We start from the raw sequence: 26448 nt of genomic DNA, 5'->3' as shown, positions 1-26448 counted from the left end.
AAATTACTGACCTTAATATTGTGATGAATATGTACAGCACCAAGTATAGCATTGCATACATTTGGATTTGTAACAATATGGGGCGTTTTTCTCCTTAGACGGACCGAGTCACTGGAGGAAAAAGTACTGAAAGAGGGGGAAAACAAAAAAAGGGACAAACTCACAACATCATTTTCACTCAGAAACTTTGATGTGCATCATTGACCATAATTCGCCCAGGCTCAAACAATTTTCTTTTCCATGACTTCAACAGCTCAGTGGGGGTCGGGAATCCAACCTGTTAACTTTCTTCCTGAGATGTATGTGTGTGTGTACAGACACATACACAGCATAGTGACATCTAAGCTGTTATTTGTGGCGGTATCAAAGGAAATGTGTCTGCATGGTGTTTAATGGTTCAGTCTGTTGCCTACATGCTTGTTGGCAGGCAACAGGATCTCCTGCCTTCAGCCTATAAGCCAGCTATATTGTGAGCTTGTAAAAAAAAAAACAGAGAGGGGGAAAAAATCCCTCTTATCGATTCTGCTTCCAACATAGCAACTGACTGCTGATTGGCTAACCTGCGGCTGGTCTCGGACTGCCATTGGCTGATCGCGTAGCGTGAAACCGTGGAATCGGACGGAGACAGAGGAGAGGAGCGACGCGATTGGCTGCTGCAAACTGAAAGCGAAAACCTTTTTTTTCTGAAAGCCTGCAAGACAGTTGATGGTGTGTGTGTTTTAGGCGTGACTCCAAAGGTAATTCGTTCTGCTACCCCCCCTCTACTCCAGTCGGGACTTATTTAAATTGAGAACTAGTAAGCGAGTTGTAGCACTGAGGTGTGCTGACAAGAAAAAAAAGTGGAGGGAGAGGGCCTCTGAGTAAAAATATGTAGGGGGGGCTGGGTTTTTACATACGTTCAACTCTTATAGCTGGAAGCCAGGCGAAAGTAGATGTTAGCAGTGATAGCCAAACTGCTATAAAAGCTTATAGTTTTGGGGTCATAGCCATGTGGCAGTGTATTTTATGTGCAAAGAAAATGTAGAAAAGGCCCAGCTTGACCTTTCAAGCCTTCATTTTAATAACCAGCAGTGAGAGAAATAGGCCCTGCACTTTCTCCCCTCTCCTTCCTGCCCCACATATTTTTCTTCCCACCCTCTCCCTGTCTTTGGGACACTCAAGCAGCCGCCTGAGGGTGACTCATTGGTACACTCTGTCCTATCCAGAGCCCTCGAATAGTAAGACTACGGAAGTGCTTAGCGGCCACTTGGAATATATGTGAATATAGAGAGGCAGCGCTACAAACAAAGACCAGAGCACTGCAAAGCCTAATGTTCGGGTTATGACAAAAGTAAGAAGCGGGGAAAGATGTAAAAGCCCAGTCTTCAGGCTAAATCTTTATTTAGGTAAATGCATCATCAGATGAGGTGTAGTTTTTATTACCCAGCTCAAGTTATTGGAGATAATTAGCTGCTGATGTTAAAGTGTGTCAAGTGTCACTTGAATTTGTGCAATCAATATATACTGATTCCACAATACAGGATTAATATAACATAGATAATACAATCAAATGCATTTATTTAGGCATTTAGAATAGTTTCTCATTTATGTTATGCAATTGTTATTTTATAACATTAGGTAATTCCCACCGTGAATACATTTGTTGAAAGCGCCTTGAGGTGACTGCCGTTATGATTTGGCACTATATAAACAAAAATAAATAGAATTGTTATATTTAGGTAATATTTCACTTGACCGACCCTGCAAAAGTCAAGTTTGGGAGCTTGATTTCATAATGCTGGATGAAATAACATTAAGATAAAGTCATTTGCAATTACTCAACAATTGTTCTTGGTTGCTAATATGAGTTTTTGTGATTTAATCTAACATCAGTTAACCTATCCAAAATCTACCAATTTGTTGGTGAATAATCCACAAATATGTTCTTGTTTTTTAAACAACTTAAATTTTGAAAATGCAATTCAAACTTCTGTGCTGCTATATCTCTATGCCACAGGTATGTTGCTAAATTTCAGGAATGGTAGCAAGGCTCCATGATATGCAATTGGTGAAAAAAAAAATCAATTGGAGTGAATGAGACATGATGTGACTCTTACCATTCGAGGGCTGTGGTGCTATCTATCTAGCTACACTGCGTCTGGTGAGTCCTAGCCAGGTTTGCATACTGCGTGTCCACCCACTCTCCATGCTGACACGGGTAAGAGGTAGTAATCCGTGGCCTGGAACTCTCCCCCAGTACATCCCTGCCCTCTGCACCTCATTAATCCTTACCTAACACAGACCTTCTGTGATGGTTGAAAGAGGCCACCTGTTGCTGTGGTCACACAGGTGGCCAGTGGTGGTGTCATCCAGGGTCAACATTATCATCATACACCCCAGTGGCAATACATGTGTTTTTCTGAGGATTTTGCACTGGTGAAATTAGCAAATTCAGTGTAATTGTCAGACAGGGGTGATGCCGACTGTGTGATAAACCTAGAAGGAAAAAAACCCAAGCTGCTCTCAAGTACCAAATGTTAATTTCCTTTTTTTTCCTTTACAGAAGGATCAAAAATTTGAAAATGCATGTGAGAGCCATGCAAAGCATGTTCCTAAAAAATTTTTTGGAGTGACTCAACGGCAGTCAGGCTGAGTACGGAAGAGCCTGCGCACATCCTGCTATTGTCTTTATCGCTTCCTTTCTCTCCCATCTGTCTGCAGCGTGTCCTCCAGTGCCCTCGCTGTCTCCCACCTTGGCAAACTCAAAGATAAGCTCATTGGACGACCACGGCTTCAGTAAAGACTGTAAACCCAACGTAAGTTAGTGTTAAGCATAGTTTTGGTCACTGGAACTTTAACAGCACTTAGAAAAATAACAAAGCTGCCTTCAACCTTTTTATGATTAATGTGAATAATAATAATTTTTAAAAAGTGTTTCTTGAACAGTGTTAGCAACAGACTCGAATTAGTTGACAAAACCATCATCAGTTTATTGTCTTTCAGCAAGAAAAAGGTCAGGATCTCACATTGCTTAGCGTCACCTGAGGAATTTCCTCAGTCCCCCAGTGAAGTTTGATTATTTTAAGAGGCTTAAACAACCTACTTCCATAAAGCAACCTTTAGAAATACACTTTTATTGTGTCTCTGTACAGAGCGTCTATTGTCCTCAAACTCGAAAAATGTGCCAAGTTCAACATGGATTCCTTTCCTCTTAAGCTATGTAGGCTGCATGTCATGGAAAAAAAACATTCATAGCTCAAGCAATGCCACAGTTCAAGTAATTGAGGCAGGATACTTCCGGACCTCTGGCAGTTCACACAAACATTGGAGGCCACTAAAGAGTGCATTTTTGTGGCAAATGTCAACCTCTTGCAACAACAATACCTTCACCACCACCACCACCGTCATCATACATTGCAACAATAGAAATACTGTTGGATTGCACTTTCATCTTGTGGCATGTTTATAGAAAAAATATATATAGAATACAAAAAGCTTATACTTCTTTGAGTAACAGAATATAACATACAGTACTTCAGATTACGTTTTGATCAGCAGGTGTACATAAACTGCCCTACCCTTGCCCAAATGCAATTACTGGACTAAACAGGGATGTAGTTCTGCTCAATATTTAGTGTTTTGGTCAATGGGTATATGCTCTTACTATGGTATTCTACAGGATGTTAATGCTACATAATTATCCACTGTATATGAATGTCAGTTTATTTAAAAAAAAAAAAAAAAAAAAAAAAAAAAAAAAAGAAAGAAAAAGAGGGGGGTGGAAATAACCAAGATGCACCGCAATGTTTCACAAATTCATGTGGCATTTTACCCAAAAAAAAAAAAAAAAAAAAAAAAAAATTACTTGGCCCTCCAAACCACCTGGATGAAACTACATGTTTACACCATTCCCCCACCCCACCCCCACAAAAGCACTTTGTAGTAATAATCCAATATTTAATCCAATTTTAAAAACTGAACAGTTTAACTCAAAACATCTCTAGCAATGTGAATTCTTGGCTTAAAGAAAAAGTGCAGCACCTGACGTCAGTGAGTAGATCTCAGGTGGTCAGCACCCCTACCCAAAAGGTGTGTGTTAAACAAATGGCAATAAATGAAGCAAAAAAAAAAAAAAAGCTGAAAGCTTAAAACAGTCTTAAAAAAAATAAAAAATAATTCAAGCTGACATTCAAGTTGCGGTTCCACTTCTGTGAAATCCCATTCATAAAACCGTTGGAATCACTGTAGTGCAAAAAAAAAAAAAAAAAAAAATTCTATACAATGCACCCTGATGCAGTCTCTCGCAGTAAACATGTCCTTTTGTCTGTCACCACTGGATTACATCTCCGGAGCGGCAGGGGCCATCCCCGACGTGTGTTTTGGAGTCTGTATCAGTTTGTGTTGTTCCTCTGCGTGCTGTGAAGGTGTGGCTGCAGCTTTGGCGTGCACCGGATGTGACAGCCGCACATCCAGGGCGTCATTGTGTTGCACTAATGAGTGCAGGCGATAGTGCAGGACAAGGTCTTTCAGTGAACAGTGGACATCATAGGGCTCAGCAAAGCCGTATCCGTGCGGTGTGCTGTAGATCATGCAATGCTTGACTTCTTCGTTTACGCTTTAACGGAAAGAAGGATATCTGTAAGTGTCATGTGATCAAATCAAGAGCAACAAGCATCTCAAACAGATTCCATTTTTTGGGGCCAAAATGCTGGACTTACACAACGGAGCAGGCGTAACATCCCTGTTTGCTGCTCTCGCGGATCAGAAATGTTCCAGGGACTTTGCCTTGAAGCATCTCCTCTGCCTGCGTCCGACTCAGTTCACCAACAAACCAGCTCGTCTCATCCTGATGTGGCAAATTCTTCTCATCTCCCTTTAGCACATACGTACTGAAAGAAAGAGGGTGGTTGTCATGTCTCTTTCAATTCTGTCTTCCATTAACAAGTTATATTTATTAATTAAAATTAATGTTTTTATATTAAAATAAAGAATGTGTTTAAACTTACTCATCAAGGCTGTCGTTATGTGCCCCCAGCCAATCATTTATGCGTTTCTGCCGTACGCCTTTGTGATTAAGCCAGCTGCAAGAAGAAAAACTAAACATTATAATCCCTAATGATTGTTGCCACAAAACAATATTCTGATGCCACTTACTTGAGGTACTGGTCTCTCATGATGCGTAGCTGGATGAGGTCTGGCCGCAGGTTGTTAATCTTCCTGTCCGTCTCTCTGTAATCCTCCACCTGCGTCCTCAAGTCTTCCTCTAAATGAATTTTGCTGTCATAGATCTCTGCGAGACGGCACTTCAGCTTCTCGTAGTGTATCAGAAAGCTGATGAGGGAAAGGACAGGTCACAGGTGTGACCAGAGTTTAGGGGTTTATGTGCAAAATGCACCCACATTTTAAGAGCCCCCCCCCGGCCACTGTGCAATGAAGTACCTCTCCAAATCTTTGTCAATTCCCTCCAAATGGCTGCTTCTCTCAAACTCTTCTCCGTAGCGCTCCTGCTCACGACACTGCTCCTCAAAGATCATCATAGTCTCATTAAAAGCCTCTATCGCCGTGCGCTTCATCTGGATCTCCTGTGTCATACAGAGTATATCCATTCAGAAAAGACTCAGGCATTTGTTAAAAGTAAATCAGACCATTAAGAAAAGATTTATTTTATTTTATTTTAAAAAGGCTGCATTTTTAACCTGTGAGGTCTTTGTGAAGGCTTCGTAGAGACGATCAAACTCCTTTGATTTCTCTTGGTACTGACTGTGGACCTCCTTAAGCTTTCTTCCAGTCACATCCACACTGTCCTCTTTCACCTAAACGCAGAAATTTCATTTGCTTAGACGACGCGTATCCTTGTGTTTATAAAGTAAAAAGAAATACATTTGTATTTACTCACGAACCTGCTGGAAACGGGACACAGGATGGGTAAGCATCAGATCCAGTGAGGCATTATATTCCACCAACGGATGGTGCTCATAGTACCAAATGAGCTCCACCACCGACGTGAATGTGAGAGGGTCTGAGAAGCCATACTTCCCGTCACGGTGGTAAATCTTGATCAGCTTGTTGTGCCCGTCTTTTCTAAAAATTTGAGTAGAGAAAAAAATTAGATCAGTGCAAAATACAATTTAAACCTCACCATTAATATTTTCTTTTAGCGCTGCGCTTGGAATCACTGTGCTCCTCTTCTCTTCATCTTACCTTAATGTCAGCGTAAAGTCTCCCTGCAGCTTTGTGGATGCATCGCGCACCAGAAAGGAGCCATCAGGTGTGTCTCGGAGCTTCTCGTTTACCTCCTCCCTGTGGGAAGTCAGTTAATGCTTAACGGAATTCAACGTGCCAATATGTTTAACAATCAAAACATCACACGAGACCTTTGAAAGGATGGGATATTTGCTGAAGGACTGCGGATGTTCTAATCCTTTACCTTGTTATGTCACCCCAGTACCATTCAGCGTCCTGTAGCGAATGCGCAGGAGGCGAAAGGCAGTTGCTGTTCATGGTGGAAGATGGTGGCTTTGTTGACCTGGGAGGGAGAGCTGCATGCGAAAGACAAAACGAGGATGGAATGAAATGCAAATTTTCCCCTCTTTTCTTAGAGAATTTAACACAATAATCTGCCACAAGATCTACTTAAGCAGTTACTGTAAACACGACCCCTTCAATATTATGACCCCCCCCCCCCCTCCCCATCCATCCAGCCAGCAAATGAGGCACACACAGTTTGTAACACCCTTGCTTGATGAAGCCTGACAAGATCTGAGAACATGCCCGGGCAAGTTTCCAAGTTGCCAAATCATTACCAAGATCTTCAGTGCTGTCATTACTAAAAATAGAAATGTAGCTTATGAGTTAACTATTAAATTTGTTTTTTTAAATTAATTATTCCAAATACTTTAATTATAAAATCCATTATACACTAACCAGTATCCAACTCTTGTGAAATAAATTAAAGTCCATTCTCTAAAGTTTGCCTCTGGCACTGTCCTGAATTGCATGACTGGCATTTAATAGGCTATAAATTATATTTTGAGTCTCTTGGACCACCCTTTTCATTTTATAACCATTGCGAGCTTAGAGATCATAAGTTTTCCATCAACCCTGAAGGGAGGAAGAAGGAGGGGGGGGGGGGGGGGGGATCCGTGACTCTGGCTTGAAGACTAAGCGTTTTCCTTAAAAATGAAAAACGAGGGGAAACCGCATCAAGAGGAGTGAAGGGCGATATATTTCACTGCAGGACAAAAGTGCCTTTCACGAGGCAGTTAGGGAGAATACAAGAGCACCCTCACACAGGGGAAAGTGTGGCTTTCTCCCACCATCCGCTCACCTTCCACCCCCTCCTCCTGACCTCAAAAATAAACAAAAGACAGGTGCAGCAGTTCAGTGAAACGCTGCGGCTCCTGAACTCTGCAAAAAAATTTAAGTCTGCACACCTTTCCCCCCTCCTCTTCCTTCCACGGAGTCCTGCCAAAAAACACTCCACCGGCTTCCAAACGCCACATGCTTGCACTAGTACATGCACTAGCAATGCATGCAAGAAATTATTTTAAAAAAGATGCCAAATTAAAAGTCTGAAACGCACACAACACAAACTGGCTGACCCACTGTTTTCATTTTTGTTGTGCTTCCTACACCCTGTATTGTCGTCACAGATTTTCAGCTCTCATAAACCTCTCCTGTAAGCTACTTAATTAACTGTAGCCCACTTAGTATAGCTATTCGTAAATTAAATAAATGTATTAAGGCTAAGGACTCTGACGCAGTTTTTTTTACTAATCAATTGGCCAAATCCAATTAACATAACTCAAATCGGCTACAGCACATTCGCTAAACGTTTTCGGCGCAGTAACAACGCAAAAGCAAAACAGGCTACAAAATAAGCTGCAGGCGAGTTTATCGGAGCTAAGTCATGAGACGAGCTGCTGTAGCCTACTTTCTGAGCTAGCGAGCAAATTAACCACGGCTGGCTGCAGTGGAGAACAAAGCGGTCGTTCATTAACGCACTCGCGACTATATTCTCTATAAAATGCACTCTTTCCTCTGCCGCACACGTTTGGGTACGTGTCGTTTAGGTTTAGTGGGACAACGCAAAGCCGCCGTGCATCCCTGTCAAAGTTTGCCATATGTGCCGAGACAAAAGAAAAGAGGCAAGCCACTGCGCCTGGTTCTCCGAAAGGTATTACGTAATTGCCAAGTGAATTGCGCTATGCATGCCTGGGCAATGCCACTGGGAGAGCGCAGCACTGAGGACCTGACCATTGCAACGCTTTGCCGACACCTGCACAGCATTTTCTCAGATGTCAGCTTTACTAACAGATAAGAAAAAAAGAAGAAGAAAGCGGGGCATTGATAAAACGCTCCCCGACCCCCCGCAGATCAGATAATGGCTGGTTTTAACCCTAACTTACCTGGTGCTTGGTCCATTTCGATGTAGAATAAACCTTCGGGAGGATAAATCATTCCTGTTTCACTAGAGTAGTCCAGGTTGCCGCTGTTGTCTTCGCAAGTCTGAGCAAAATAATAATAATATTAATAATAATAATAAAAATGCACGTTTCTTTTAACCTAATTTAAGCTAGGCTACTTAAGAGTATTCGCAGACGCCACGTCCTACATTTAAGTGAATAAAAAGATAACTCCTTGGATTCCGCGTCCATAAGCATCCCACAGTCAAAAATTTAGTGTTCTTAAATCGCCTTTCTAAACAGAGACCATTTTCAGACATAATAGATTGTCAGTCCGTGCCTTCTCACTGTGTGGCGGCGCTCTAGTTCATCTGGGAAGTGGAGCGACTTTAAAGGGCTGTTCGTAACATCATCTTGGTACAGTCCAAGCTGCTACCACAGTAGGGGTGTTCTTTTTCTTGTTGGGATCCTGTGTCGTGTACAAAAAGGAGCTATTGAAATGTATCCTACGTAATTATTTAAAAGTAAGCGTTTTAAATGAAAATGAACATATATGCACTTAAATAAGTAAATTGTGTAAGCAGATATATGGCGTTTTCCACATAACATCCACGAACCCCTAAAAGTGTAATAGTACATTCCAGACCGTTTCATTCAGATCTCCTCAAGCTTTGCCCTAACAGCTGAAAAATCCTTTGCTGTACATGAATGGATTTTTTTTTAAAGTTAAAATTACGAAATGAAAATATTTAACGTGTATCTTTTAAGCAATCAAGAATTAGAGCAGTTTCAGCCATTATGGTTGCTCCAGTTTATTGATAAGTGAACACATTCTAAGAAAACAATGTCCTGTTACAGGTTTTAGCATAATTAAACTTGGTTGGCTAAAACACCTTTTGTAGTTTCCTAGTTGGCAAGTAAGTATTATATTCTTGTTGAGCTTGCCAGACACGTTCAGCAACAGTAAATGGCATCTTGGCTGACACCGCTCATAATTACTGCTGCTGTGAGATCATCCAGTTAAAGATAGCAGGTGTGTAACCACCTGTACACTTTAGGTCTGAAAGAAGTGGTTATTTTACAGTGACACATTTTGCTATTTCTTGCCTCATATGCTAAAAATGGCCAGAGTATTAACAGTACTGTCCTCTTATGTGTTCGGAGTGGATGAATACACACATTGTAGTTTGCTCATGACACAGAATGACATTGTGCTGTAAATTTAAACAGCCATGGCCTCTTCCACCAGTTGAACTTAGTGGCTACAGAGAGAGAGAGAGAGAGAGTGAAACAAGGCCCGCTTGGTCAGAGGTCTGCCTCTGTTGGTGTCCAGGCGTTTATAGCCACTCCCCTTTTGACCCAAGTTTAGAAAGTCAGGGGAGGTAATTGCCTCCAGCATTCCTTTTTCCCATCAGTAAGTTGATTCTTTCCTGTATCCAGTCTTTACCCAAGAAACACTGAACTAGCTGCCATGATCAACCTTGTTAAGACAACAAAAAGCACGATTATAGGTGGATGTGGGTCATTTAAGCAAACACAAATTGAGATTATTAACTTGTATAATAAAATTCACATTAGTCTGTAATTTGCTTGTTGCACTGAATCTGAGTTTAACTTTCTGATTGATGTCTGTGGGATGTTGGCATGTTTCTCAGGCCTTACATCCACCGTACAGCAGCTATGTAACTGGGTGCTCACACATGTCTGAGTGTTTGTGTGCTCCCGGTGCCCCCATACTTGAAGAAGCCTTGAAGTTTGTCATGGCGTACTACTCGGCTGCTTCCCCTTCCCCCCCACTCCCACTACCACAGTGTCAGAAGAGCACAGAATTTGCCCCCTTTAACTTCAGGGTCTGACCTCTGTGACACATTTCACAGCCACCACCCTCCTGAAACAGAAGACAGCTGGAGCTCCAGATATGTTAGCAGGGGGACAGTGGGTCTCTGGGCTCTGTGTTGCGGATGTGTTGCTTCTTGATCAGCATTAGAAAAAGTTGAACTAATTAGGTTATGCTGTGTGTTCCCTGTGCGTCAGTCGCATTCGTTGTGTGTACGTGTAATGATCAGGGAGAGGGAGGGCTGTCCTGTGGGATAAACCTTTAGGCTCTGCACCCCAGATCCAGGCAGTCCTGATGGGATCAGTGAAGACTAATCGGAAGATTAACAGGATAGGCTGATACTGCAAGCCTGCCAGCTGCCTGCTAGCTGATGTGACTCATCTTGATATCCACCACTGCAGTATGCCACCAGATTGTGGTAGTGCTGGGAAACACTGTGCACGAGCTTTAAATTAATAGGCAGATGTTTCTCTGTGCAGAAAACAGCTCAAGTTTTATTTTGTTAGGTTTAAATTTTGACACTAATCTGACAAACAAGAGAAAGTCCATTTTAAGCAGTAAGGAAAGTGGGTGTCAGCTAAATTATAGTTTTTAATTTCTGACAGGAAAAGAAATGTAAATAAACTAGAGACAATTTTATGAATCGATCACACCAGCTGCAATGCCTCCAGATCCATATGCAGTCATCCCTACATTTATTACACGAGTACTTAGCACTAATGAGTTGGACCACCAATAAATTCAAACGTGGCCCGGTACAAACTCTGTGTGATGTCCAGTTGTGCCCACGTGCGCAGGTTATTGACTAATTCAAAGCAACCCAGTGAAGTGTGATGTGTGCTCCCTAAACCAGAGAATTTCTAGTGATCTCTTGTGTCCTCTACACGTGCATAAAAGTGAGTGCAGGAAATGTCCCATGTGATTATCTTACATTTTTCACAGTTTATATGTAAAAGTGATCACAGACTCACAAGGTGAAAACAACATATATTTTATTGCAGCTGTTAACTGGAACCCAGGAGATTGGGAAATATGATTGGTTTGGTCTCATAGAGATTGTTAGATCAGTGTGATTATGGTGCGCTATATGTTAACTCTAGGGAAATTATGAAATGAGTGTCAATCCCCATATTTAAGAGTGTTAAGTGTTTACATGATAGTCCTCCTGCTGGTATTCACTCAGCCACAATAAGTCAAACAAGCAATACTGGACTTAGTGGAATAATCTCGTGTTTTTTTAGAATAATGATTGTTTAGACTTTGTTAAGGAACGTTATTAATCAGATGTTTTTTTATATTCCTCTATAGTGCAGTGTGGGCTGACACAGTATGGAGAAATCATTTCTTAGTTCAGTTCACCAGTGTCAGTATCTGTGTCATGGTCTTGCACTGTAGCCCTGAGCAAACTGCACTTCTCTTAAACCTTCTGTACTGTAGTGTGCTACTATTCACGGCCATTGAAGGGATGCATAATGGCCTTGGCAGGGCGTACGATATTCACCATGGAGAGACTGTGGGATTTCCCTGATCCGCAGCCAGAACCAGCACACAAAGCACGCAGCAGTCCTGCCAGAGGCAACTCAACTGTGGGCAGAGTGTAGGGCGGCTATGGTCTGGACCCCAGGACCCTGCCATTGAGGAAATGTAAGTGGGGACAGTGTCTGAACGGCTTGAGTTGGAACAGAAAAACCTTGGATGACCAAAACTATGAGCTTCAAATAGCTGGGCCCTGGGAAACATAGCTTGTTCTTTTAGGGAGGTCAAAGAGAAGCCAAAAAGAGGAAAAAAGAGGAAAAAAATAAAACCAGTGTTTGATGGATGGAATGTTAAATTGGAGGCTACTGTTACTATAGACATCAGGAAAACGGACATATCATTTTTCCAAATGCTCCAGTGCTGCCCCTCTCTTTCTCCGTCCTCTGAATTATCTCCTAGAGGTCTCATCATCTGTCACTCCATACCGTCAGAGCCTAATCTTATTAACCGAGGTGACAACTGAGGTCCTTGTGGCATGTCACCTCATAATATCTGCTAGTTCGGTGTCTTACTTATGCAGAAGATGACTATTCAGTGGTATCAGCAGCATGAGTAGGGGTCTCTTTTTCCTCTTGTACTTTCCCCACTGTAGTGTACATTTCAATGTTTTTTTCTCTGATTCTACCAATCTCCGACCTGTATCCCCATGTAATGTTTGTGCTATATGTGTAAGGTCGGGGGGGGGGGGGGGGGGGGGGGGGTCCCATTTCACTGCAGGGCAACCTGCATGTGACGAATAAAGCTTTGATTGATTGATTGATTGATTCTGTTTCTCTGAGCTGAGGCTTTCCCCGGCTCTGTGGTGAGCCAAATCAAGACTGGAGATGAAACCCTAATGCCAAATGAATCCATGACATGCTGTCATTTCTTGTCCTTCTATCATATAAGTATAGGTATGGATCCATGTAGGTAATTGGGCTGCAAGTAACAAAATTTTGTTGCTGAATAAGATGATGATCACTTTTTTTCCCAAGTGTTTCAAATATCAGAAATACAGAAAAACAACCTTTCATGTACTTTTTGTCATTACTGTCAAGCTGAAAAATAATTGTAAAACAATGTTTAAAGTTAGACTTTCTGTGACTTATTCAGTTGCCTATAATATTCTGTGAACAGTTTCCAATGTGAACAACACAATTCTTACGTATGTAACTTACTCCTCAGTGCCTCTATTCCACATCCAGTAATATTGTTTTTCAGATATGTTGGAAGTCAGATTTCAGAACTCCCGAGTGATATCACTCTTGAGTTAGTGCATTCCAGTAGTAAAGTGGGAAAAGCAAGAAAAAACAGGCCTTGCTTTGGTTCTGAGTTAGAGCCATTCATGTATCACTATCAAAAACACAGCTACAACACATTTATGGATAGAGCTTGGTCAGTTTAACTTTAAGTTTTACAGTTTTACTACTGTTTATATTCACTGCCACAATTTTAGATTGTTAACTCTTGGTTGGTGGGGTTGCTCCCACTTTTTGAGTAGGAAATCCGAGTTGAGGAGCCACTCTAGATTAACATTACAATTGAAAACTAGGTAATTTGGATTTCCAAGTTAATCTGTAATGGAATAATCAACAGTAAGCAACATTAGCTAAAGTTATCTTAGCAATAGAGTCCAATAATCACTAATAATGACATACATTTAGCGCCCAGTGAAACACAAAGTCCATATAAAGACAAAGCAACAGAAAAAGATGTTGGTTCAACCAGCAGTTCGCTTGAGGCAGCATTGGCAAGGAATCAAGATATGGTTAGCCAGCAAGCTGCTATGTTAGTTAGCACTTTTCCCCGGAAATAGGACTAACATTACCTAGATTAAACCATGTGCAGTATAAAATGTGAATGTAGCTTCTGGGTCTGAAAAGCAAAGCTAACATAGAGGTGCTTAAACCTGCATTCTTCTTAATGGCCAGGATGTGATGCCTTGGTTGCAAAAAGACCCATAGATGTTTATGGAAAACATACTGTGTCTTTCTTTTGGCTGATTACCACGCAAACCAGCTAGATGTTATCTAATGTAGCAAAATAATGTTAAGTGAAGAAGTTTGGCTAATTTATAAATGACCAAGCTCATCATGCTGACTTTAAAAAAATACTTTATCAGCTCATATTATATGTTGAACATCATAGTGAAAAAGTATTTACTCCCTCCAACATTTGTTATTATTTTCCATCCAGGCCTCGCTGGCTTCGGTTAAGGTCAGAGTTCATGATTCAACAATAGGAAAGAGACAGGACAAAAACAGCATCCATCAGAGTTTTGGAGTGGTCTAGTCAAAGCCAGGACTTAAATCAGATTGAGATGGTTTGGCATGACCTTAAAAAGTTTGTTTATGCTGGAAAGGCCTCCAATATAACTGGATTTAAAAAAAATTCTGCAGAGAAGAGTGGGCCAAAATTCATTCACATGTGAATGTGAATGACTCACTGCCAGTTGATTGACTGCTTGGTGGCAGTTCTTGCTGCCACAACCAGTTATTAGGGTTAGGCGATAATTACTTTTTTCACACGGGGGCAGGTAGATTTGGTTATCTCTTTTCCCTTAAATAATGAAATCATCATTTAAAAACTGCATTTTATATTTAGTTATTTATCTTTGTCTAATATTAGACATTCATATTACTTTCATGATCTGAAACATGGAAGTGTGACTAATATGAAAAAAATAGGAACTCACAAAGGGGGAGAATAGTTTTTCAAAGCACTGTATAAACACAAGTTACAGCTAGCCTTTTCCCTTTTTGCAGTACTAGCCATGAAGCGTGCAAGGCCAGGCTGGATAGTGTACTACTTTGTCACGTACAAATCAACTTTGTAGTCTTTATAGTCATATCTGGTATGCAGTGTATATACAGTGGTCTCTCAGTAAGTCCAGTTCAATAAACAGAGTGTGATATAGATACACAACATAAACACAGTATTGCAACATATGCAGGACAGTCTCATGGAGGCCTAGCTCTCCTCACTGTTTTGGCAAATGACGGTTCCCACACGGAGTGAAAGCATGAGCGGTGCCAGATAATCTGATGGGGTTTTTTGTTTCTTGTCCAGAGACAGGTGTAAATAATTATTTTAGCAGTTTAGCTCCATTCACAGAGGACTAATTCACGAGTGATCTCTAATGCACCCCCGGCTGAATTGCAGCCAATTTCTGTACAATGGGAGTCATAGGAATGACTCTCCTAGATTATCTGTGTACAAACTCGAGCAACAGGATGTTGACTACAGTTGCTCTTCTCCCAAACTGAAGTGGCAACAGGTGTCATTAATATTCAAATTCCTTGATGTTCTTGAAGAAGCATTAAATTGCTTGTTTTGCCTGACGAATACTCCGAAAACCAATGATGTTCAGTTAGTAATAACTGACATGAATGTCCTTTCCATTTTACTTGGAAAGTAAATTCTAAAACTCACAGCTCTGCAAACAAAGATGATATTATTCTTGATACAGTGTGTGACAAATTGGTTTGTGCACAGAAAAGTCATGTTGTAGTCAGCCCTCAGCTTAAGCAGCAGAATTTCTGTGATGATTTGTGTCAAATCTAGCTCTTTAAATAGGAGTCATGTGTGTCAGTGACCAAATGGTATAGCTGGAAACCTCTCTCTCCCTCTCTCTCTCTCTCTCTCTCTCTCTCTCTCTCTCTCTCTATCTCTCTCTCTCTCTCACTCACTCACTCACTCACTCACTCACACACACACAGACACATGCAAACACACACAATCCGAGGCTTTCATGCAAGGCAAAATGGAGAAGCTGAGACCTCTTTCAAGCTCCTGGGCAGTTTCCCCCCTTGTATAAAGGGACACTAGTCTACTTGGCTACACAGCCATCACATCAGCACTATAACTCTATTAGGCACAGCTCCAGGACACACTAAGCAACCCGTAGTCTACAATGGCATCATTGTCAGCAGGGATTGCAGCTATTGTCATCCATGCTACAGGATTTATTCCCCTCCTCCCATATTGCGACCTTCACCTCTGACCCTTGCTGCCATCTCACATGCTCAAGGGACTGAGCGCTTGTGAGGTGTTATGACGTCCAAAGTCTTAAAGACCCCTTCACAATGACCGAAGCCTCCTAAGTGGATTCTCTTGATAGCACAGCTCCTGGGACGATTCAGGTTAGTGTCAGCAAGGAGAGAGGGTTGGGAAGGGGTCAAAATAAGGAGCTGTGATGGGACTGATTGACCCTTAGAAAGGGTCAGTTAGAAGGCATGAGAGGAGAGGAGCTGCCTAAATGGCTCTTTTCTCTCCTTTTCTCCCCCTGGGCAGGGCAGAGAATCTGTATAGTTATTTATGAGTGTGTGGGAGAGCAAGTGGGGCTGCTGTGAAAACCACCAGACCTCTTTGTTGTAAAGACTGGGCTGAGGTGCCTGCGGTTGGTTCTGTCATATATACATGCACATGCAAGTGCTCACACACACTATTAAGAACCCCTCCCAGAGCGGCAAGGACAGAGGAGAGGACACTGTTGCGAGGCAGATTTGGAAAATGAGGTGTGTCTCACACAATAGCTGTCAGCAGTTTGATAGGTGCTTCTCGGGCGTGTAGACCCCAACAAACTTCAGCTGGAAGCCACTGACATTAATTTGAACCAAAGTTGACACACGCTTGTTTAATGTGATTACTGAGATGGAAGGATTTTTATTAACAATTGTTATTCCTGCCATTGCATTATTAATAAAAAAAAAACTATTTTAAACAGTATGACCTCCACCACTAAACGTTTAATGAATTGCTGCATTCGTCGACACAGTCACTCCAAATTATTGTTTTGTTGGTACTAAGGCAGTGATTCAGAATATGCCCGTGCTGGAGTTTTGTTGAGTATTTTTCTGCTGTATTCTGATGCATGCCTGAGACAGTAAATCCATGATTTCTGAGGTTACCATGAGTCACATATTCCTCATTGTAGAGAATAAATTAGCATTGCCTTCCCAGAATTGCATAAAGTTACTGTTCACACCACTGCAGCACGTCTGCCAGTGTAACACACACCACTTCTTTTTTTTCCCTTTCCCTGACAAAGTTAAATTAAGCTTGAATTTCACGCTGAAGTCAAATGGTCATGATGTCATGGTTTGAGGACAGAATGACTCGGTTTGTCTGTTGACTGAGAAGGCCTATTCTTGCATGTTTGGGTGGGAGCGTAGCATATAATTGCAGAGCGGGATAGCATGAGGGGATGGGGGAGGGAGCGAGTTAGCACGCAACATGAGTTTTGGCCCACAGTTGCTGGTGTGGGTGCCAAACTTGTCCAGAGGGCTGCTGTGTGTATCTGTGTGCGAAGCTAGGTTCTGCTCTGCCTAGAGGCTCGCACCGTTCCAAGACACATCTTTCATTTGCACACGCTGAATAACTTAGGGGAGCCCAAGGCAGTCTGGACAGGGGATGGATCTGGTTTTATGTGCTTTTTTAGGGGATGTTGGGCCATTGCCTGGCTGCGTGAGTGTGTGCAAACGCAGGAGAGTCCAGATCTTTTCTGGACGTGCAAAATTCTTCTTCTGAGTGTCCCTTTTCAGAACCGTTGCATTGTTTAGTTGTCAAGTTAGTTGTTAGGGAGCAACCAAACCACTGTACACGTGTTGCAGCCATTTGAGGATTACACTGATCCAAAAATCTGACAGTAAAAGAACAGAATGGAAAGCTTTGTCGGTCTTTTCATATCCTCTCGGTGGGAGGTAAAAGCCAGGACCTCCAGACATGGGCTAGCACTGGTGGGTGTTAATGGGGGAGTTTGAGCGCTCAACAGCCAACCAGATGGACAGCCAAACACTGTGCATTTAGGAAGATCATATGGGATAACCTTGCAAAGACAGATTGACATTTTGCTGACAAAACAAACCACCCCTGTCCGGCACGCAAATTGCCCCCTTTCCTTTTAGCCAGTACACACACACACACACACACACACACACACACACACACACACACACACACACACACACACACACACACACACACACGTGCACAAACTCTCATACAAATACCTTAAGTGATATGTGCTTACACAGGCTTTAAGGAAGTTATTTCAGCATGTGTTAAGAACTCGACGGGGAGCCATAACAATAAGAGGATAGGACAGAAGAATCGACAACTATACAACTCCTGCGCAAACATTAGCACCTGTGTAAATGGCACAGCCTTGAGCCAAAAGGACAGCAAGTAAATTCATTTTCTGAGTCATGCTTTGGAATTTCATTTGGTGCTTTAAGGCCAAAGGTTGGGATGTATGTCCCAGAAGGTAAAGAGTGGCATTATCAGTCCTAATTTTCCCTGCTAATAGAATTAGACTGCTTCTAACAAGATCAAGTGTACAGCAAACTAAAGTAGGTCTTTAAAACTATTTCAATTGGTTATGTTAAATCTGTTTAACCACGTAGATAAATCCAGCCTTATCAGATTCCATTACGTGACCCCAGCCCCCTTTTATCTCCTTTTGGTGTAGTCAAAACATTTCACTCGGTTTAGAACGGAACAAAATATTCTCAGTCATGAAAGAACAAAAATCGCCAGGAGTCACATTACCCTGGTCTATGAAACCTCCAAGTCTCCCTGCAACAATTTGAATATGCTCCACATGATTTATGGCACATAAACTTCCTCCCACCCACACACAACACAAATTTACATCAGTAATACAGCTTGTACCCACACTGTGTGTTCCAAAATACTGATTACATTTGTTGTCATAACATTTAACGTAAATTACTACTGTCATCGTTCCACTTCACGCTTGCGTCTGTGGCCTTTTCACCACACTCTCCATGTCGGCACAGGAGATTCTGTGCAAGAGATGACTGTACTCTAAAAGTGCTGACTGCACAAGGTGAAATTGTCGTGGTAACCCAGAAAAATGATGCCAAAGACTGTTTAACTCATCTGGTTTTGATGAGTTTTATAGAAAAAAGTCAAATTACACAGGGAGTTGTAGCTTTGCAGATTAAGTGTAGTCATATTAACTGTTAAGAAAAAAAAGAAATATAAGTGCAACAATACAAACAGTTACATTACATTCTGGGAAATTTTCTAATGACTCGGTCATATGAGAGAAGAAATAGGATGATACAATTCCTGTACTTAGGAGAAACTAGTTGTTGTTTGATGACTGCCCCATGATTACATAGTTTTTTTTATCTAAACAATTTCTGTCTAACATATGATTCCCGAAAAATAGCCAACATGTTTCAATCCGTCTGTGCTATTGTGGGCAACTTGTTTGGGAGTCAACTCAACTGGTTGCCAGCTGGTTGTGTTGTGGTTATATTTCCATATAAAAGCAAGGTTGCTGAGTCCTCATGTCATTTTGCAGTTAGATTGCTATCCTGCATCAACTATGTCACGATGTATGGAGGAATTTGGTAAATTTGTATGCCATCATAAAGCCTGCTGACTTTTTTCATCAGTATTAATTAATTATTAATTCATTCAGTACATTTTTTACGATCCAAATACCTGGGAAATAATTCCCAACAGCCTGCATTTTGAATTTAGTGCTATTTAGCAAATATTTAAATGCTAACCCCCTCAAAATAAAATGACTTCGGGACACTGTCCTCTTCAAATGTGTTTGCACTACGATCAGTACTCTTTGTTTGTTTCGGATGAAGGAGCTGGACATGTTTCTGTAAAAATGACCTTCAGTGTATTTACACATGTGCATAACTGGACATAACACAAATCTTATTTTTTTGGGGAGCTTTAAGATTAAAAACCATTCAGTGTCCAATTTGCATCCACACACGGACCTCTGCAAGGTAATGTCTGGAAAAGTTTGCACATGTGTGAAAACAGCTTAAGATGACAGTTGAGCACAAAAATCTCATGCGCTACACCTATGCATGTTGCGTCTGTTGTAGTGACCGTGTTAACATGCTGAGCTCAAATCAGCAGCACTCACGCTGGTTATGCTGCACAACAAGATAATTTGATCTTTGGAAAGTGTCCCGTGAGAATATTTTACTACTCTGCCGCTGCCTGTATGCTGATTTTTCATGGTGGATTTGTTCCTTTAAAAATTTGGAAAAAGATCCGTTAATGGATTTGTTAGCTTAATTTGTTTAGTGATAAATATTACGGTGAAATTTGGTGGGATGTTAGGCAGCTGAGATGCGCCTCGCTCATGTGGTCCCACTCTTCCTGTAAAACCCCCTGGAGTGAAAACAAAGATGAGCTTAGTGAATGGATTTAATCCTGTTTGATCATCTAACGAGGATAGAGCATGTTGCTTGAAGGTCAGAGGCCTCTTAAGTTGGTATAGCTACTTTGACAATTACGCCTGTCACAGAGCGTTAGCTTTTATCAGCAATGGAAATGTCAAAAGGTAAACAGGTCACTAATAGCCCGAGCCGGGGCTTTGACTGCAGAAACATAGTTGTGTGCTCAGATGTTCTGGGTGAAGCACAGACAGCCAGAAAAACAAACAGACTGGCAAGCAGGCAGTACGGAGGCGAGCACACAGTTGTGACAAAGAAATCCTCAAGATCACATGGTCGTGAAGATAGTTTATGCCGCATGTCTAACCCTTCTCAGTTTGATTACACTCATCATGCTCAAATTTATGTTACCCACAGAGATTCTTGCTTGTGCTATTTTGGTGAGGGCTGTTGCTTGGGCTTGTCTCTGACGATTCAGCTAAGTCTTGCCCTCTCTCTGCCCAGCTCCCACACATACACACACACGCACACACACTACGTTCCCTTTCTCTGTCTTTCCCTCCTCACTGCCCAACCACATCGCCACACTCAGTTTTCCATGGCTTGTCATTCCCTGGTGCTCTGCGAACTAAGTAAACTCACAACACAATCCGGAAATAGTGTTCCAGGAGGAGAGGGTGGGAAGGAAAATCCCTTGACTGGTGCTGGCAAGAAGTCGGGAGAGAGAGAGAGAAATGGTATTAGAGCCATTCACACTTCATACAAGACTTGTTCCTTTCACAAAATTCTCTTTTTCATTCAGAGCTCTGGCTCTTTACATTTAATAGTTTTGGTGTGAAACTCAATTGTTCAACGGAGAGAAACACACACTTAGTGCACACGTGCACAGGTTCAGAAACTGTGCACATGTGCACTAACTAAACAGGCCATCGGTGGCAGAGGTTAACTTATCTTTAGGCCAAGTGGTCAAAGGTCAGTATTAAAAAAGGGCAGATGTCTCTGTGGAGGCGGGTGTGGAGGAGTGGAGCACAAGGTGCATGGGCAAATGTTGTCTGAATTAGTTCAGAGTCTGAGAGAGGAAGTGGGCAGAGTCGGGTGAAGACAGGTGGTGTGCCAGCAGGTTAAAAGCAGGGTCAACTCCATAACTAAGGTGTCATCTGGATACCTCTCCACAGCTGCCAATCACCATCAGGCCACAGCGAGACATGCAGCGACAACAGTCCCTACAATTATCTAGTACATGCCCAGGAAATGTTCTGTGCCTGTTGTGCAGTTGCCTCTTGGTCAGGGTGGTAAAATGTTCCACCTTCATTCGTCAGAGGATGTGGTCAGATCTCAGCTGAGAAGCCTGGGACTGTATATATGAAGCAGCTGTGGAACTTCATCGCTCAGATCGGATCAGTATATTCGGTATTAGTTAAAAATGAAATGTGCTTTTGCAGGAAAGAAAATGAGATAAAAAGACCCTGTCGCTGATCTTTAAATGTGTTTAGCTTGGTGCCTGCTTGGTGCCTGTTAAATGGCCAACAAATGCCTTGCTCACTTTTTACAAGGGGAGGACAGCCTGCGTGAGTATGTCTTACTATAACAGTCAGTAACATGAGATGGGGAACCACACAACCGCTAAATCAGTAAAATGGGAACCCACAGTCACTGTAATTTGGGAGAGAGCTGGTTAACCGCCCCTCATAATGGATGGTGTTTCTGTTTAGCCTAAGGCGTTGGAGCTGAGGTCATATGCAAACAAGGCAGATCCTAGGGCCTCATAGCATTTGTACATATATTTGATTGAGTTTGCAAAAACATGCTCTTTGACAGGCTACATGAGGCTCTGTAGCTGAACTCTTTTAAAAAGGTTCTTTCATTTTTAAGGCCAGAACTACTGTCACACCTTGGACCTACATCACCTTGCACATGACCTAACAAGCAAAGGATCTCCCGGTTTGATCAAACCCATTATGGGCTGTGGTGACACCTTGCATATAAGGGAGCAGCCTAAACTAGCCTAATAAGAGTTGACACCAAACCTAGCACATACTTAGTATTGTGTTTTTGTGGGTGGTACAATATATCCAGCGTGGAAACGTGTCAAAAAATGCTGTTCATGGAAGCTGGAGGGTGGCCCCAAAAGCAAGTCAGTCCCCATAGACCACTATTTATAAAATGTGCAACTATACTCAACTTTGTTCAGAAATAAATAGCTAATTTCCCCATATATGCCAACCCACTTTTCATGCAAACATCTGAAACATAATATGGATGTGGGATGTGTGTGTGTGTGTGTGTGTGTGTGTGTGTATTCATATATTTGTGGGGACCAACAGCCCTTATGGGAACCAAAATCCTGGTCCCCACAAGTACAGTTGGGTTACAGTTGGGTTATGGTTAGGCATTCATTTTTCATGGTTAGCGTTAGGGTAAGGGAAAGCATTATGTCAGTTAGATGTCCCCACAAGATATGAATGCCCGACGTGTGTGTTTGATTGCATGAGTGTGTCTACTATTAGACCAGCTAAGACCATACATTTGTGTTTCAGTTTTGCAGGGTGAACGTCTACTGTGAATTATTTTACACTAACTGCACGTGTCTATGTTTGTGTAGTTCACCCATGTGGTCTATGGGCTGACCCAAGCTGACCCATTTCAGAGTTCTTCATAGGTCTTTATTAATTACTTGTATCCCAAAATATGTGTTTATAAGGAAATTGTTGTTTCTGAATAGGTCAAGACTCCCACTACATTGTTTATCCAGTTCAGCTTATTAGAGTCTTAAATCCAAGCATTAGCATGTGAACGCCACCTATGTCTTTGTACAGTGTACTCAGTTCATTTGATTGTCAACTAGTTCTAACTAGTAACTATTCTGATATTTAAGTACATTTTTTAAAGTGGCATATACTGGTTATTTTCCACTCAGTAATTTGACTCTTGGAACCTTCTAGAGTAACTTTGCATAATTTACAGTTTAAAATAATCTTTTATTTTATCTTATAATGGGCCTGCAGTCCCTCAGGTCATCTTAAAGAGGCCTTAAAGAATAAAGGCCAACTTTCTTCTGATTGGCTGCTTCTCGTAAACAGAAGGTCCAGACAGCAGCTGGGTGTGGCTGCTGTGCTCACAGTAAATAAATCAATAAAACTGTGGAAATGTAAATCTAAATTGCTAAAACTCTGATTTTGGTCTATACAGATTACATGCACACACTGACCACATGAATTGAAATCAATGTGAAAATCCACATTATATAGATATAGTATATAGATGGCTGAACATAAGGAAAAGCATAATAGAGCCACATTAAGTTATAAAGCCTCTCTCGATCTGTATTTTATGAGTAATCAATCATGAAAACGATCCAGTTAAACTTAACCAAATGTTATAATTTCAGCTTTACTTGAACCATGTGTTGATTGTATTAATTTTTTTATTTTTTGGTGAATGTTCCTTTAAATGATTACATCATCCACTTTGCTCCTTTTCCCCCTTCACCATGTCCCTCTGTACTCCCAGCCTTTTCTGCCCAGAGACAATTGGCTAATTCACCAGTGTATAACACTGCCACCTCCTGATCCACAGGACCGCCAGCTGTCTGGCACACCTTTCGGTGGCACGCTTAGTCCATCCTAACATTCAAAATCACATCTCTTGCATCAGAATATGCAGACTCAACGATGTTAGCTGCAGGTTTCTTTACCACATGACTTCAGCCATATTTTCATTAATGGGGGGAAAAAATGGAGAACAGATTCATTTGCCTCACGGTCACAACCAACCCTGTCTGGGTTTATTACATGTTATGCTGTGTGATGGTGCTGGTGTGCCATCTAGTGGAACAATGAGGAAAATCCCATCACACCGTTGCCTAAAGACACCTATACTGTGACATTCCCTGCTAAAACGTCTGCATTTTCAAACAAGGACAGTGTAAAAAGTTACAGCTTGATTTTGCGTGTTGATCGCATTTTGTAGCATTCGGGTCACAAGAGAAAGCGTGCAGTTGCAGTACGTCTTTTGTTTTTCCCACAGGCTCAGCTGACATCCACGAGTCTGTGACTTTAAGAGAGGACCAGGACACACTGCAAAGCTTCCATGAACACTCAAAGTCTCTTTGTTATCGTCTTCATAAAAACAGGTGCTGGAGGGGAAGAAGCACAGAGCGATTTATGTAGCAGTTTATTTTTTGTTTGGAGGTCTTTGATTTTGCAGCCACTCGTTTCACATGATGTCTAGTTTCTCCAGACAACTGGTGGTTCTTTTATGGCGATATGTTTGCTTTGATGTTCGTTTTTTCACTTTTTTCTCCTTTTTTGTAAAAATAAAAAGAAGACTAGAGGGGAAAATGGGGGAGAATCGAAAAGAAGCTGTTTTCTGGTTTATATATAAATAAATAAAAAAAATAACCAATCTGCTTAAGAAAGTATTTAATAAATATCAGACAAAAGCCACCGTAGCCAGGCCTCATTTGCCATCTATTAATGTTTTATTTCTTGCACTTCCACAATCAGTTTTTTAGAGTTAATAGGCCGAGGTGGGTGCATATTAAAAGCATTTTTTAAGCAGTCTATGATGTCAAATATTTAGATGCTGTGACTGATTATAAATGAACATGTAAACAACATTATATTATAGCTAAAATATCAAATTAAGAATGTATTAGATTGCAGTGCCCTACATATAATTTACTGTTCACTTATACGTCCTCATTTTCCTTACTGTTGGAACTGTGGGGATCTTTTAAAATATGACTCATTAACAAGGCTGATTATTACGATCACTCTGAGCCACTGTTTCTGAGGTCCCATATAACTAATTTCAATGATTTGTTGTTTTTGAAAGTAATGCAAATAATGTTTAAAGCGAAATCAAAGTTACTCCCAAACTGCGTACAAAGGTTTTTCTGACTACGGGAAAGTAATTATGTTTTGTCAGATTTTTGTAAGTTGACTGTAAAAAAAAAAAAAAAAGCAAAGAAAGAGATTAAATGAAGATGTATTTCTGTTGTTGATGCTGATATGTGCATAAAAATGTGCAATTCACTTGCAGTCTGCAAACAAATGTTCTACAAATATATTTTTGAGCGTCATATGTGAGAGTATTGTTGCTGTTCTGTTTGTTGATGTTATGTCGTTCTAGTCTTTCTACTTGGAAGGTGCGGTACTTTTAAAGATAGAATATAGGCCGAGCATTAATTTAAGCACTGCCTCACCCTGAGCCTGTTCAGTCACTATTTGTAACATGGATCTTATATGAACTGTTTTGTATATCAGTGTAAATGTGATGACTGAATGAACGATTAAACATCAAGTATTATTTTTTTATGTCTCACTTTTAAACCCATGTATCTATCAGATGATAACGCGGTGGAGTAAATGACTGTTTGTCCTTTAATCTCCTAAAATGATTGAAGAAACTAGAAAATTACACTTTTGCCCTGCAGCAGAAACATGGCCTCTATGCCTCTTTTCATAGGCGGAATAAAATAATGGCTCTTGGGAGGGAATGACAGACATGTGATATAGTTTAAATAATAGCAATTACAGCACGCAGTCTTTCCAGAAAGTGACAGTGGCACATGAAAACTGTTTCAACCAGTTCTGAAACTCACACTTAAAGGTTGAATGGAGCAATGGAAAGACTGTTTTGTGACATATTATGATAATACATTAAAGTGAAGGTGCAGTGTAAAGTTCATCAGAGCTAAAAAAAAAAAAAAAAATTAAAAATTAAAAAGTCATAGCTTAGCTGGACAAGATGTGGAAATAGTGGGGACATAGGATTGAAACAAGAAGGTAATAATGTGGAAATAGTACGTTATTACCACTTAATTACCAAAGTAATGTCTTCTCTTTTCTCTCCTGTCTCCCCTCAGCCCCCAGATACTCACAGCAGATGGCTGCCCCTCCCTCAGCCTACCTTTCTTGGGGTTTTCTCTCTAATATTGTAGAGTCTTGACCTTACAACATAAAGCAACTTGGGGGCCACTGTTGTTGTGTATTGGTGCTATATATGAATAAAACTGAATATATTTAAATCAAATACTAAACAGCAATAGTTTGCACAGGTGTACCTAATAAAGTGGCCTCTGAGTGTAACTTCTGTAAGGCTTGAGTAACTTTATTCAGCAGGTGGCAGTATTGAGTCACTAAGAGCGAAAGGATTTAGTCCTGTTGCAGCTTCCTGCAGTTAGATCTCTGTGCAGGCCGTCATTAAAATTCAGTCTAACCTATTTGTACACTGTGTGGGACAGCATCACTACAGCCTCGCACATCTGCGTCTGTAGACACATGTTTACCTAAATAGCTGTTTCTTGTTTTTGTCTCACTAATATTTGTGATCTGTTCACAGCTTTCTTTCACTCCTGTCTCTCTGACACCCAGAGCCCGACAATAGCAGTAATGCCAGGCTAACAGAACAACTCACACCTCATTCTCCTTGTGCTCTTCTCCATCCGGCTCTCCTTTGCTAATCCCACTTGCCATGACCTCTGAACCCTGGATGTCATCTTACATAAGAGGCTGATTGAGGGAAGCACGCG

General features: G+C 41.2%; 1 protein-coding gene and 1 long non-coding RNA gene across 4 annotated transcripts; one reads left to right on the top strand and one right to left on the bottom strand.

Moving 5' to 3' along the window:
* Positions 1-647: 647 nt before the first annotated feature.
* On the top strand, positions 648-24794 carry LOC147308793 (uncharacterized). Of its 2 annotated transcripts, XR_015126012.1 has the most exons (3): positions 648-737; positions 2701-2795; positions 23940-24794. It is a non-coding gene; the product is annotated as an uncharacterized LOC147308793 (long non-coding RNA). The 2 variants fall into 2 exon arrangements; XR_015126011.1 differs by lacking the exon at positions 23940-24794 and having other exon boundaries at positions 2701-4115.
* LOC147308794 (phosphatidylinositol 3-kinase regulatory subunit gamma-like) lies at positions 2938-8750 on the bottom strand. 2 transcript variants are annotated; one of them, XM_086271539.1, is made up of 11 exons: positions 8594-8750; positions 8388-8487; positions 6407-6518; positions 6181-6279; positions 5880-6060; positions 5676-5792; positions 5419-5561; positions 5134-5310; positions 4986-5060; positions 4698-4868; positions 2938-4594 (listed from the first exon to the last, which is right to left on the bottom strand). In XM_086271539.1, exons 1-11 carry the CDS (start codon positions 8702-8704, stop codon positions 4318-4320), a joined length of 1563 nt encoding a protein of 520 aa, XP_086127665.1. In that variant the 5' UTR covers positions 8705-8750; the 3' UTR covers positions 2938-4317. The 2 variants fall into 2 exon arrangements, with proteins under 2 accessions (XP_086127665.1, XP_086127667.1); XM_086271541.1 differs by having other exon boundaries at positions 8388-8750.
* Positions 24795-26448: the final 1654 nt, after the last annotated feature.

This window comes from Aulonocara sp. 'chitande type north' Nkhata Bay, linkage group LG18, assembly GCF_057382095.1.
Source record: "Aulonocara sp. 'chitande type north' Nkhata Bay isolate Kocher_YH1m ecotype deep benthic linkage group LG18, A_spYH_male_GT1.1, whole genome shotgun sequence".
Classification (NCBI taxonomy): Eukaryota; Metazoa; Chordata; class Actinopteri; order Cichliformes; family Cichlidae; genus Aulonocara; species Aulonocara sp. 'chitande type north' Nkhata Bay.
Note: the sequence above shows the minus strand (reverse complement) of the source record. Positions and strands in the feature narration are given on the sequence as shown.

What these genes read in the sequence shown, in the direction of transcription:
- LOC147308794 (XM_086271539.1), bottom strand. Translation starts at nt 8,704, where the DNA reads ATGTCTGAAAATGGTCTCTGTTTAGAAAGGCGATTTAAGAACACTAAA. An exon ending in CTGTGTCCCGTTTCCAGCAG is followed by an intron (nt 5,793 to 5,879) that starts GTTCGTGAGTAA and finishes TTCTGCGTTTAG; the next exon opens with GTGAAAGAGGACAGTGTGGA. An exon ending in CATAACGACAGCCTTGATGA is followed by an intron (nt 4,869 to 4,985) that starts GTAAGTTTAAAC and finishes TCTTTCTTTCAG; the next exon opens with TACGTATGTGCTAAAGGGAG.